We start from the raw sequence: 12248 nt of genomic DNA on the forward strand, positions 1-12248 counted from the left end.
GCGACGTTGCCAGCTTCATCCGTGCTTGTGTTGCGGTATCTGCTGGCGTTCTTGGCACAGTGAGTTTTAATACTATGTTATTAAGGTTTAAATTAGTTTACTAAGTTATTACCAAGCAACGCGGACTTTTTACGGCGCATGCGTGAACTGTTAGCGACGTTGCCAGCTTCCTCTGTGCTTGTGTTGCGGTATCTACTGGCGTTCTTGGCACAGTGAGTCTTATTACTATGTTATTAAGGTTTAAATTAGTTTACTAAGTTATTACCAAGCAACGCGGACTTTTTACGGCGAATGAGAAAACTGTTAGCTACGTTGCCAGCTTCATCCGTGCTTGTCTTGGGGTATCTGCTGGCGTTCTCGGCACAGTGAGTCTTATAGCTATGTTATTAGGGTACAGACTGGTTTTGAAGGTTATCGCTGAAGCTCATTCAAAAGTTGCGTCTACACATAATATGTTACATTCTCAATCAAAAGGTAACTCTTTGTCGCTCACCATAAAGACAAAATTTGCTTGTATCTTTATACGAATAACCTCTGAGAGCGTCCTTATGGCAAGCGACAATGTGGTATCTTTTAATTGAGAACGTCACATACAGTCGCTTTATAGTTTATAGCCAAAAGATTCCTATGTTGTCACTACTGACCAGGATTTCAGGCCTGTCAAGTCGAATAAAATTCATTTATAGGAAGGCTTGCTTGGCTACCGTTAGTAGTGGTACCGTTCTGAGGTTATGTCCTATCCTCCCTTAGCCTTAGCCCAAGGTCCTTCCTATTGTACCTCTTCAGTTCTATGAAATTTATATCCTATTCAATAGGAACAGAGTCGCGTGTGCTTTGTTTCTTCCAATTTTTCAACAACCCAAAATCAACTGTATTTCCTACATTATAGGTTCAAATTTCACTGGAAAATTTAGCCTTTCATTTGTATGCTTCATCCTTAGGAGGCTATAATAACCTCTGTTTTTGTTTTAGTTTAACAGAGTACAGCGAGTACAATATGATGGACGCGTGGAACCTCGCCATCTGCGTGGGTCCCACGCTACTCGCGGCGTGGGGCGAGGGCGGGGCTCAGCTAGCGGCGCAGAATCTCGTCAACGAGCTAGTCAAGCGGACTATTATACACCACGCCGCCATCTTTCCTCAGGACATCGCGCCGCATGCGCTGTATAAGCGACCGAGGTTAGAAAAGAAGTACTTTATTCGTAAATACAACCGTAGAAGTACCTATATAATATAAGCTGGCCAAGTGCGAGTCGGACTCGCGCACGAAGGGCTTCGTACCATTACCATTTTAGACCTAGTAGTTTTGGAGATAAGGGGGGGGAATGGTAATTTTTTGCCTATTTTCTTGAATTACTTCTAAACTGTTTATTTGAAAATTATAAAAAAATATATATTTGAGATCCTTACAATAAGCTCTTTCATTTGATATATAACATGATATAGTTTGAAAAAATTTATTTTTTAATATTCTCATTTACCCCCCAACAGTGGCCCCTATGTTTAAAATTCATTTGTTTACGTTACATGTCCGTATTTGGGTCACAATCTTACTTATGTGTACCAAATTTCAACTTAATTCGTCCAGTAGTTCCGGAGAAAATCGGCTGTGACAGACGGACAGACAGACAGACAGACGCATGAGTGATCCTATAAGGGTTCCGTTTTTTCCTTTTGAGGTACGGAACCCTAAAAATCACGTTTGTCGTATGGGAGCCCCACTGAAATATTTATTTTATTCTGTTTTTAGTATTTGTTATAGCGGGAATAGAAATACATAATCTGTGAATTTGAACTGTCTAGCTATTACGGCTCATGAGATACAACCTGGTGTCAGACGGACGGACAGACAGACAGACGGACAGTGGAGTCTTAGTAATAGAGTCCCGTTTTTACCCTTTATAACCTCAGACGGTACGGAACCCTAAAAACAAGAAAGTGTCGTAATGAATGCACCTCAACTCATGAGTTTTGTTGATTTTAAATATTTCAATGCGCAAAGCCTGTTTGATTTAGAAAAACTCTGTACTGAAGAATATTTATTTTAGTTCTAAAACAACACTACGTCTTGAAGCTCTATATGAAATACAGCAATTAAAGTGTTTATTCTCTAGCCGCCCAGACTTCAAGACTTGCCAAGAGAAATGCAATTTTGATGTCTCAAAATAAAGATTCAAAATAGAATGGACTAGGAGACCTTTTTATAGGCTTCTGGGCGTCTGGAGGGTGTATAAAATGACCATAAGGGCTGATTTAGACGGCGCGCGAACTCGCCTGCGACTTTAGTTACATTGCGGTCTGTTGGTTACGTCCAATTCAACCGACCGATCAAAATCCGCAATGTATTTAAACTCGCATGCGAGTTCTCGCATCGTCTACATGAGCTGTAGAAGGTAGAGAGGCAATAGAGAGTACTCTCTCCAGGTGGGTGTTATGCCTGGGGACCGAAGTCCACTGAGAGTTGGTCGGAAGTTACTCGTATATATAACAACTGACATTTAAAACTCCGTAAGCGCGATGTAGTTCTCTTACTAATTGCGTTCTAGCTCCCTAACGCCATCTGTTAGATTAATATGGCACGACGTTGGCAGTGACAGCTAGAGGAGACTTCACAGAGCCATAACTTGTTTTTATAGTGAAGAGAACGAGACGGTAGCAGAGGAAGGCGAGAGCGCGGCCGGCTCGGACGATGTCGACGCGGCGGAGGAGCCCGACGTCAACGACGACCTGTCGTTGTACGACGACGACGAGGATAACGACGACGGTGGGTATTGTAGAAGAGCAGGCCTGTCAATAGGCAATATGTGACGTTCCATGATAAAAGGCTGGCGGCTGGCGTTTACGTCGCATAGCACCGTAATAATATTGGAGCGGCGTTAATAAAAGCGTAAGCGCCAACCGCCATAAGGTAACTGAGTAGAGGGCGTCATTAGGTCAGGGCCTACCGTGAAATACAATAATCGATTAATTATTGTATCCAAAATGGGATATGGATCCAATTTAGTTGTCCAATCTAGTCCGAAAGCAAATTAATTTGTGGATTTGACAGCTCAGGATTATTTCCTTTACAGGAACTCCAGCAGACATACAAACAGATTACCTTCAATATCTACTATATATTGACAGTAATTACTAATTATAATACGTGTTCACCCTTTCGCATGTTTTTCAATTTAATCCATAGTCCATCGTTCCCTTTTATCTAGCTGTCAGTACCATACACTTAGAATTGGACCAAAGAAAGTGCAGCGGATTTGATAGCCCACGCAGTGCAAGTGTCATTTATTCGTCATAATTTCATAGAAGTTTCGTTTAAAATAACACTTCCACTGCATAGGCTATCAAATCCGCTGCAGACTATTCTTGGTCTGACTCTAACTACAACCAATCATTAACCCTTTGACTGCTGAAGACGTCAATTGACGCGCGCGGATACAGCCCAATATCAACCAACGTGCATTCCGATAAAGTTGACGATGGTGCGCCGCGCAAGGTAGGCGTGGCGTTCAGAGGCTTAATTCATACAGTGTCTGAAAAACCTGACCAACTTTAACCATAAAATCAATGAAGTAAATGTTCTACGAAAACCGACAGTTGTCATTATATAAAATAGTCACTCAATTGTTGGTAAGTTTTAATGTTTTAGTCACAGTTCCGACAGGAATAGGTACTAGAGTAAGTCGGGTTATTTGGACACACGTTGTGTTTAAACCATATTGAACTAGTCAAAGAATGTTTTAGTAAACGTGTATTTCTTTCGGCAGATGAAATAAGCGACGACGGTGAGAACGGAGAATGGAGAGAACGGGACAGGGACTCAATAGAAAGGAGGTAAGGAATGTGGTCTCCGGTTTAGATGCAATATTCCTAACCTAACCTAGATGATGCTTCGTCTAGAGCAGCGGTCGGCAACCTTTTAGCAGTCAAGGGCCACATAGTACTTAAAGAAGATGACACGGGCCGCACTTTGGTAATATTTGTGACTTTAGCAGACATTGTCGATTGTCAGTATTACATACAAAATAGCTAGGGAGACTTGCGGGCCGTAGGCCTCTGGTTGCCGACTGCTGGTCTAGAACCGCCGCAGCGGTTGGCAACCTTTTAGCAGTCACATAGTAGTTAACGAAGTTGCCTCAGGCCGCACTTTGTTAATATTTATGATTTTATCAGACATTGTGTGTGTGTGTGGTCGGGGAAAAGGGTTAAGTGCTAATAGTGTTGTTGTTTGCTTCAGGTCGGAGAGTCTGCCGCGGCGTCAGTCCGTGCCCGCTCCACAGGTACCGTTCGAAACGGCTGTTTAGACATTTATGAATACAAACACACTAGCGTAAAGGATGGCTCACGTTAGACCGGACCGTGTCCGGACCGGAGCTTCCGGCGCTTACTTTTCTATAACATGACAGGCGATCAGGTGATGCTTTCGATAGAAAACGATGCTTCGGCCCGGACACGGCCCGGTCTAAATTGAGTCATCCTTAAATTGGGCCAAAAACTCAGCACTTAGGAAAACCTGAGGACCACGTCAAGTGATAGATAGCTATTAGCGATAATTTGAATATACCTATTGATTAGTCCATATAATATACACGATTATATCGTGAGGAAATTGCCGCGCGAAGCAGCTCGGTCGGTGTAGACGTGCCTCGCCCGTGGCAGGCGGCCTAGCTGCTTAGCGCGACAATTCCTTTGCGAGGCTGCTCGCTCTGTGTGGACTCGCCTATTAAGATTTTTGTCCCGATTTGAACTGAGTTTATTGCCAGCGTCAAGTGTAGCAATGGCAAAAATGCAAATATTTTAAATCATTATAAATTTGATTCTGGTTGAATTGGCCCATTTAGTGACCAATGAATGGTTGCATAAATGTGCTTCGTTAGTGGTTACTACTTATGGCCAAGTAGTATAAAAAGAGAATATAAAAGCCTAAATATACCTATAGGTCAGTAAATGAATGCTCAAAAAACGTTGTAGAGGGAAATGCTTGGAACACAATTTTTGACTCCGTAACTTTGTTTGGACTAGTTAGGAGGTGAACATATCAAAAGTCCCCGGTTGTAGCCCCGGTGCTGGGGTGTAGAGGGGGGTAAGAAGGTCGAATTTTTCGGTTTTTCATTGATATCTTGGAAACTTTGCGTCTTAGCGACATGACTACTAAGACAAACCGAAAGCTGATAAAATTAGTTACAAGTTTTATCCAGTCAAGTTTTTCGATATCTTGAATAGTTTTTGAGATACCCGCTCTTGAAAGTTTATTTAGGGATTTTAATTTTATCTTGATATCTACATCAGTGAAGCTGTTAGGCCATGTTTGGTATCATTTTCGTACAAATCGGGGGTGCTGAATTCATTTATGGTATCACATTAACACTATTTCGAAGTAAAACCAAAATTTAAAAAAACATATTTTTTTAAATCCCTCTTCACGCTTAACTCGCTGAACCAATTTTGTTGAAATTTGGTATAGAAATAGTTTCAGTCTCGACACAGGACATAAGATAGTTTTTATAACGAAAAACATCTTTTGAGGGTGTGAAAAGTGGGGTGGAAGTTTGTATGGGGAGTCAATAACCGCTGAACCGGTTTAGCTGAAATTTAGGATGGTATACATCTGTGATTTAGATGAAAATGATACCAAACATGACTATAAACCTTACCTTAAGCAGTATTAACCTCAGGAATGCAGTTTCGTCGACGAAGTTGAATTCCCCCCATACTCTATTTCACAACTTTAAAGGATGATTATTGAGATAAAAAGTATCTTATGTCCTGTCTTGGGACTCGAAATATCTGTATACCAAATTTCAATTAAATCGGTTGAGCGGTTTAAGCGTGAAGAGGAATTTAAAAAAAAGGTATTTGTTTAAAGTTTATGTGTTTTTTCTTAGGAATGGTGTCAATGTGATATCAAAAATGAATTCAGCACCCACGACTTATACGAAAATGATACCAAACACGGCCTAAGAGCTTCACTAATGTAGATATCAAGATAAAATAGAAAGCCCTAAATAAACTTTCAAGAGCGGATATCTCAAAAACTATTCAAGATATCGAAAAACTTGACTGAATAAAACTTGTAACAAATTTTATCAGCTTTTGTTTTGTCTTAGTAGTCATGTCGCTAAGACGCAAAGTTTCCAAGATATAAGTGAAAAACCGAAAAATGAGACCTTCTTTCCCCCCTCTACCCCCCAGCACCGGGGCTACGGCCGGGGACTTTTGATATGTTCACCTCGTAACTAGTCCAAACAAAGCTACGGAGTCAAAAATTGTGTTCCTAGCATTTCCCTCTATAACTTCTTATTGCTTGGCCTACTACCGTAGCCTAAAACTGCCAATAGTTTAATTATGTTAGGTTTTTATTTTATTTAAAGTAGTTTAAAAAAGTAAGTAGGAAATTATTTCACTGAACTATTTCTTTAACTTGCTTGTGATTATTGAGATTTGCTTTGCATTTAAAGTATTTTACTATGAACATTATGTCATACGTATGTCTGTCATGTCTGTGCTGTCGTTTTATGTTCGTGTCAGTTATATTTTTCATATTTTCCGGAAGATTTATTATTATGTATATTTAGCTCATATTATGCATTAAAGGGTGAACTAGATCTCGAAACTAACTTTTTATACAGTTTTTGGTAGTTGTAGTTATTTTTACATTTAACGTATTTGATATACATTTCCTACAAAAGTTGAATGTTGGTACCTACTTTTTAATATTGAGTAAGATAGAATTGTAGTGCAATGTAGATATAGCAGGGCTATCTTCCGCAAAATGTGACTATATTAAGCTTATTGCATGTATGTAGTGTTATAACAGAGGGGTTATTTTAAAATGTTTAATTTGACCAATAAGATACGTTTTGTATCTATGGAATAATGTCATTGGCCAAACAACTAAGCCACATGGTTTTTAGTGTTAACATTTTTTTACCCACGTGGAATAGACTTCTGATACTTCTTTTTTTAAAGCTTTGATTACTTACCGTTATTTTAACGAATTAACCTATTCATTTCATGTTTAAACCATTCACCAACAACATCATTTCATTATTTTAAATATTACTAAGCTATAGATCGACCGCTTAAATGAGGCCTTGCCTGCGCGGTACGGGAGCGACGGGGCAGCACCTTCCCCGCCGCCCTTAGGGCCCCCCCACATCTGGCGTCTTTCGAGCGTCGGCGTCTAAAATTCTATGGCCGACATCGACGCAACGTCGACGCAACTGCGCAGCGACGTCATTTTCCATAGCGCTGGACCGACGCCAACAGACGCCGACGCTCGAAAGACGCCAGATGTGGGTGGGGGGGGGGGGGGGGCCTTATTCGTCCTACCCCGTCGCCCCCGCACCGCGCAGGCGAGGACTCATTTAAGCGGTCGGTCTATAGAATTTATTTCTAACTCTTAAATAAAGTGTCATTTATTAAATCACGAGGTGGGTCTTAATGTTTAAAATTATCATTAAAACATATATCATTGTTGTACATTCGTTTTGCTATTTTGTTGGTTTGGTTGTGTTGTGTAACAAATATTATGAAAAGGTATTTAAAAGATGCTGTATTACATAAACTCGGATGTGTAAGGGGGCAAAATTGTTAACTGGGAGTTAATTATTTTTTTCACAATCCATAACTTCCGCGGGAACAATATATTGTACACCTGCATGAAATAAGATCTATTTCGAGCAAGTGTGATGAGAAATAAATAATATTATTTTGAGATTACATATATGTATAGGCAATCCCTGACTAATTGCTATAAGTACAGTCGCCATCAGATATATCGGAGCGGCCGAGGTGTTCACAATATCTGAACACGCACTCTAACGTCCTGACAATAGAGGCGTGTTCAGATATTTGTGAGCACCTTGGCCGCTCCGATATATATGATGGCGACTGTACATACATTGATACACATACACAATACACATTATTTATACTTACTCTTTTTAGTACCTTTTCATGAAAATAACATTATTTTTATTATATTTGTTATTGCGTATATAAGACTGAATCTAGCTTGTTATGAGTTATGAACATATACTATGTAATGGTACTGTTTACTCAATAAACGTATACATGCATGTGTGTGTTTTATTTGTTTTGTCGCTTCGCATCCGCTTTCTATGTGTGTGTATTCGTTTGCTTCTTATGGTGGTAGCTCTGATTTTAATATAAAAGTTTTGAAACTAACGAATTTTTCGGCGTATGCGAATCGATTTTCATTTATTTTCTAGTAGTTTGGTGACATGTTTTAGACAGGATAGGTCGGTTGTTATGAATGTCAAGTGCCTACTTAAAGAACGACATAAAAATGTAGACATTAAAAAGTGGCAACATCGTAGTGTCGCCCCGTTTTCTTAGATTGATTTGAAAGAGACGACACTACGATGTTGCCACTTTTTGATTTCTACAATTCTTGTCGGTATATCTAATATTTTTAAAAGACAGTTTTAGAATATTTTTGTTGTTTAAAATTAGCAATGCAGTGGGTGCGGATGAAAGTACCAATTTTCTACTTTTACTTTTAATTCCTAATACCTACTTCATAGAGTTAAGCTACGAATAGTCTGCAGCGATTTTGATAGCCCTCGCAGTGCCACTGTTATTTATACGTCATAATTTCATAGAAGTTTGGCGTTTAAAATAATACTTGCACTGCGTGGGCTATCAAATCCGCTGCAGACTTTTCTTGGTATGACTCTACGTATTCCACTCTTATGTCTACCCGTATTGAGATCACTGTAACGTGTAAAATCATTTAGCTTTTTTTTCTAAGATTGACGAAAGAAGAGTGTCATTTTCCGAGTAACTTAAATATATAGACACAGACAATTTTTTTTAATACACTGTTTTCTTCATTCATTGTTTTTAAATAATTTCTAGGCGTACCTACTGCCCGATTCGAACTTTAAGATACGTCAATTAATAGATCTAGAAACGATATGGATTAGATGCGTCAGTGTCACAAGTGACGTTTTTGTTTGAAAAAACCTCACATTTGACACTGACATATCTCATCCATATCGTTTCTAGATCTATTAACTGACGTATCTTAATGCACATATTGGGCCAACGCTGACTAATTCAAGGGACGCAGCCATGCGGTAGAATGAGACAGCAATATCACCTGGCGGCCTAGCACGGTCGCGTTTTTATCCCTTGTCACCATGCCTGTCACGTTCTAACAAGTTTGTAAGTGCGAAAGGGACGCGCTTAGTGATAGTCGATAAAAATGAAACCGTGCTGCGCCCGCTGCTCCCTCTAACGCATAAATGCGTCCCTTACACTGGCCCATACTGGCTCAATATGTACAGGGTCCTTTAAAGTTCGAAACGGGCCGGTAGTCAACCCTAGTGTTATTTTACTTTTTTTTATTTTAGTCAAATACCTGAGCGTGAAGGTCATATTATTATATCATGATTGTAAATCAGCCTCCTTTTCAATGAAAGCTTCGTAAGAACTTTCTGGTGGCCTTGAAAATCGAAGAGTTTATGTCCATCTCAATCGCTCTTGCTTAGGCCTTTATAAGGCAGAGGGAATATATTTCCCACCTGATTATGAACTTTATTTCAAAGTGATAGAGTTCAATTTTGCATAATTCCTGACACCCTTATGCCTTACGTATAAAGGGTTCGAGTGACAGGGATGAAGCCAATTTCCGTATGTAGCCCCTCTGACTGCGTGAATGAACGTCCTATAGTTCGTTTTTTTAGCATTAGAAATAAGGTAAACAATCTTGCTATGTCTTTTAATTGAAAAACACGTTTTAAAAATAAGTCACGGCAAATACGTAACAATTATGAATCTAATACGATCATTTATATTCTTCTGCTTTCATAAGTAATAGTTACTGATTTTTAAAAAGCGTTTTTCAATTAAAAGACATGTCAAGATCGCTTACCTTCTTGCAAGTTCTTTCTAATGCTAAAAAAAACGAACTATAAATGTTGTGGTGTCCGCCCGCGCAGGTCCTCGAGCCGTCCCCCGCCGCCCCCGCCCCCTCCACCTCTGCACAATGCCGGTAAGTGTCGCTACATGCATTTCACGAAGTTGAGCTTTTTTTTTCACGAAATGTCATTAGAGTTAGGCCAAGAAAAGTCTGCAGCGATTTTGATAGCCCCCGCAGTGCAAACGTTATTTTAAACGTCACACTTCTATGAAGCTATGACGTATAAATAACACTTGCACTGCGTGGGCTATCAAAATCGCTGCGGACTTTTCTTGGTCTAATTCTATGAGTCTTACTTTTACTCAACGTCTCACCAGGCGTGCGTAACGCAGCACAGCCAGATTTGTCGGTTGAAATAAATATTGGGGGTCGATCTCTCGTGCCTACTATTTTAAATTTGGCGCATTTTGCTGGCTGGCTATGGGTTCGCCAGACTATAGTTCGTTTTTTTTAGCATTAGAAAGAACTCCACAGAAGTAAGCGTACAGTTTTTATCAGGCTCTTTAATTGTTAATAATTATTGAATTATCTAATGTAGCATGGTCAATACATATAATTTACTTCAAATTATTACCGCTAAAAGTGCCGGATTTGGAACCACAAGCTTACTTCTGCGAAGTTCTTTCTAATGCTAAAAAAAACGAACTATACGTCTCCGTCTCGTAAGCAAGACAGCCAGAGCTGTGCTAAGTTACACGCGGTGCGAGCCTTGATTAGTGCATATTCGTATTGTAATGTTCGAACCCTCACAAGAGGCTTTACACCGCTTGCGTTTTGCAGTGTGACGTCTCTGGTTAGAATTCTTAAATTACATGTCACTGTGTACTTGCATTCAGTACGCAGTTTACTCGTAGGTATTAACTACCTATGAAGACAAATCTTCTTGCCTTCGTGGAATGCAACAACTATACATGTGAATAACATCTTAAAATATGACGAGTTGCACATTATCTACTATTCCTTTACCCCCTTATTCATAAACGCGCAAACCTCAATTAGCTAATAATCGTTTGTCCTTATCTGTCATTTGACTTATGTATTTGTAAGAAAGGGATAAAACATAATTTAACTAAGTCAGGCTCGTAAAGTTTTATGAATAAGGGGGTTAGAGTCGCACCAAGAAAAGTCTGCAGCGGATTCGATAGCCCACGCAGTGTAAGTGTTATTTATAAGTCATAATTTCATAGAAGTTTGACGTTTAAAATGACACTTGCACTGCGTAGGCTATCAAAATCGCTGCAGACTTCACGGTCTGACTCTAGTCTCGCTCCTAGTTACGTTTTAAGATTGCAATGGCATAATAATATGCTAATCATATAAGTATATTGCTAAGCACAATAATCATATAACCCTGTGTCGTAAGCCTATTGTTTAAAGCCATTATAACACAGAATATTCGCACTATGGATGTCTAATTGCATTTTAAGCTAACTTCGATAAAATGGGTACATTTTGCGCACTAAAATTATAATACATAAATACATAGGTACAATTCGGTTGTAATTGAAATCCATAGGATTTTCTTCTAATACTGTTCAAAATTGGGCCCAAAATCAACATCTATTAGGTTGGTATTCGAGCTGAATAGCTGAGTCAGGATATTTGGTGAGGGACAAATCTTGAATGACGTAACGTGGGAATTATGGTCTATCTAGGTGATTCTCTTGAAAGCGACCACAATGAGAACGAACGAACGCTATGAGAGCAACCACGATATCATGAAAAAATTACAGTTTGAAACATATTCTCTGATCTGATGTCGAGGGATTTTCATGAACAAGTGTACCATTTACTTTTTAATTTTTCTCATTCTGAACCAAAAAGCTGTCGAAAAAAAGTAAATGGGACACTTTTTACTGAAAATAGCCCTCAACGATCTTTTGGACCCGCTCATTCAATACCTTACTCCTTTGTAATAAAGCGAAAAATGTAAACATATATTTGACGTCGACTGTACCTTCACAAAATGCATTTTCTCTTCGACACTGCAGGAGGTTAGCGGAGGCCACGCCGGACCTAGTGCTGGACTTACCGGCACGGGCGCCGACTGAGGCCAGCGCGCCGCCCGCCGACGCCGCCGAAACGTTCGCCAGCAACCGCGACACGCTCAAGAAGCGGCCATCGCACAAGTAAGTTCATAGAGTAGCTTATTTATAAAAAAAGTGACAGATTGTCATCATTACTTTCACCCTACCTACTCTTTTTATCGCGGGAGTCTTCTGGATGCGGGTGGCGCAAGACCGGTCATAGTGGCACTCTTTGGGAGAGGCCTATGTCCAGCAGTGGACGTCCTCTGGCTGAT

At 39.8% G+C, this 12248-nt stretch overlaps 1 protein-coding gene across 1 annotated transcript in view; it reads left to right on the top strand.

Moving 5' to 3' along the window:
• LOC134671433 (SLIT-ROBO Rho GTPase-activating protein 3-like) overlaps window positions 1–12248 on the top strand; it is a 105362-nt gene that overhangs the window by 92745 nt on the left and 369 nt on the right. Inside the window, exons 12-17 of the mRNA XM_063529292.1 lie at window positions 973–1179; window positions 2637–2764; window positions 3765–3831; window positions 4235–4277; window positions 9966–10018; window positions 11938–12075. Of these exons, the coding sequence (XP_063385362.1) occupies window positions 973–1179; window positions 2637–2764; window positions 3765–3831; window positions 4235–4277; window positions 9966–10018; window positions 11938–12075 (636 nt within the window). The remainder of the gene's footprint in view (window positions 1–972; window positions 1180–2636; window positions 2765–3764; window positions 3832–4234; window positions 4278–9965; window positions 10019–11937; window positions 12076–12248) is intronic.

Source organism: Cydia fagiglandana, chromosome 15 (genome assembly GCF_963556715.1).
Source record: "Cydia fagiglandana chromosome 15, ilCydFagi1.1, whole genome shotgun sequence".
NCBI classification, from domain to species: domain Eukaryota; kingdom Metazoa; phylum Arthropoda; class Insecta; order Lepidoptera; family Tortricidae; genus Cydia; species Cydia fagiglandana.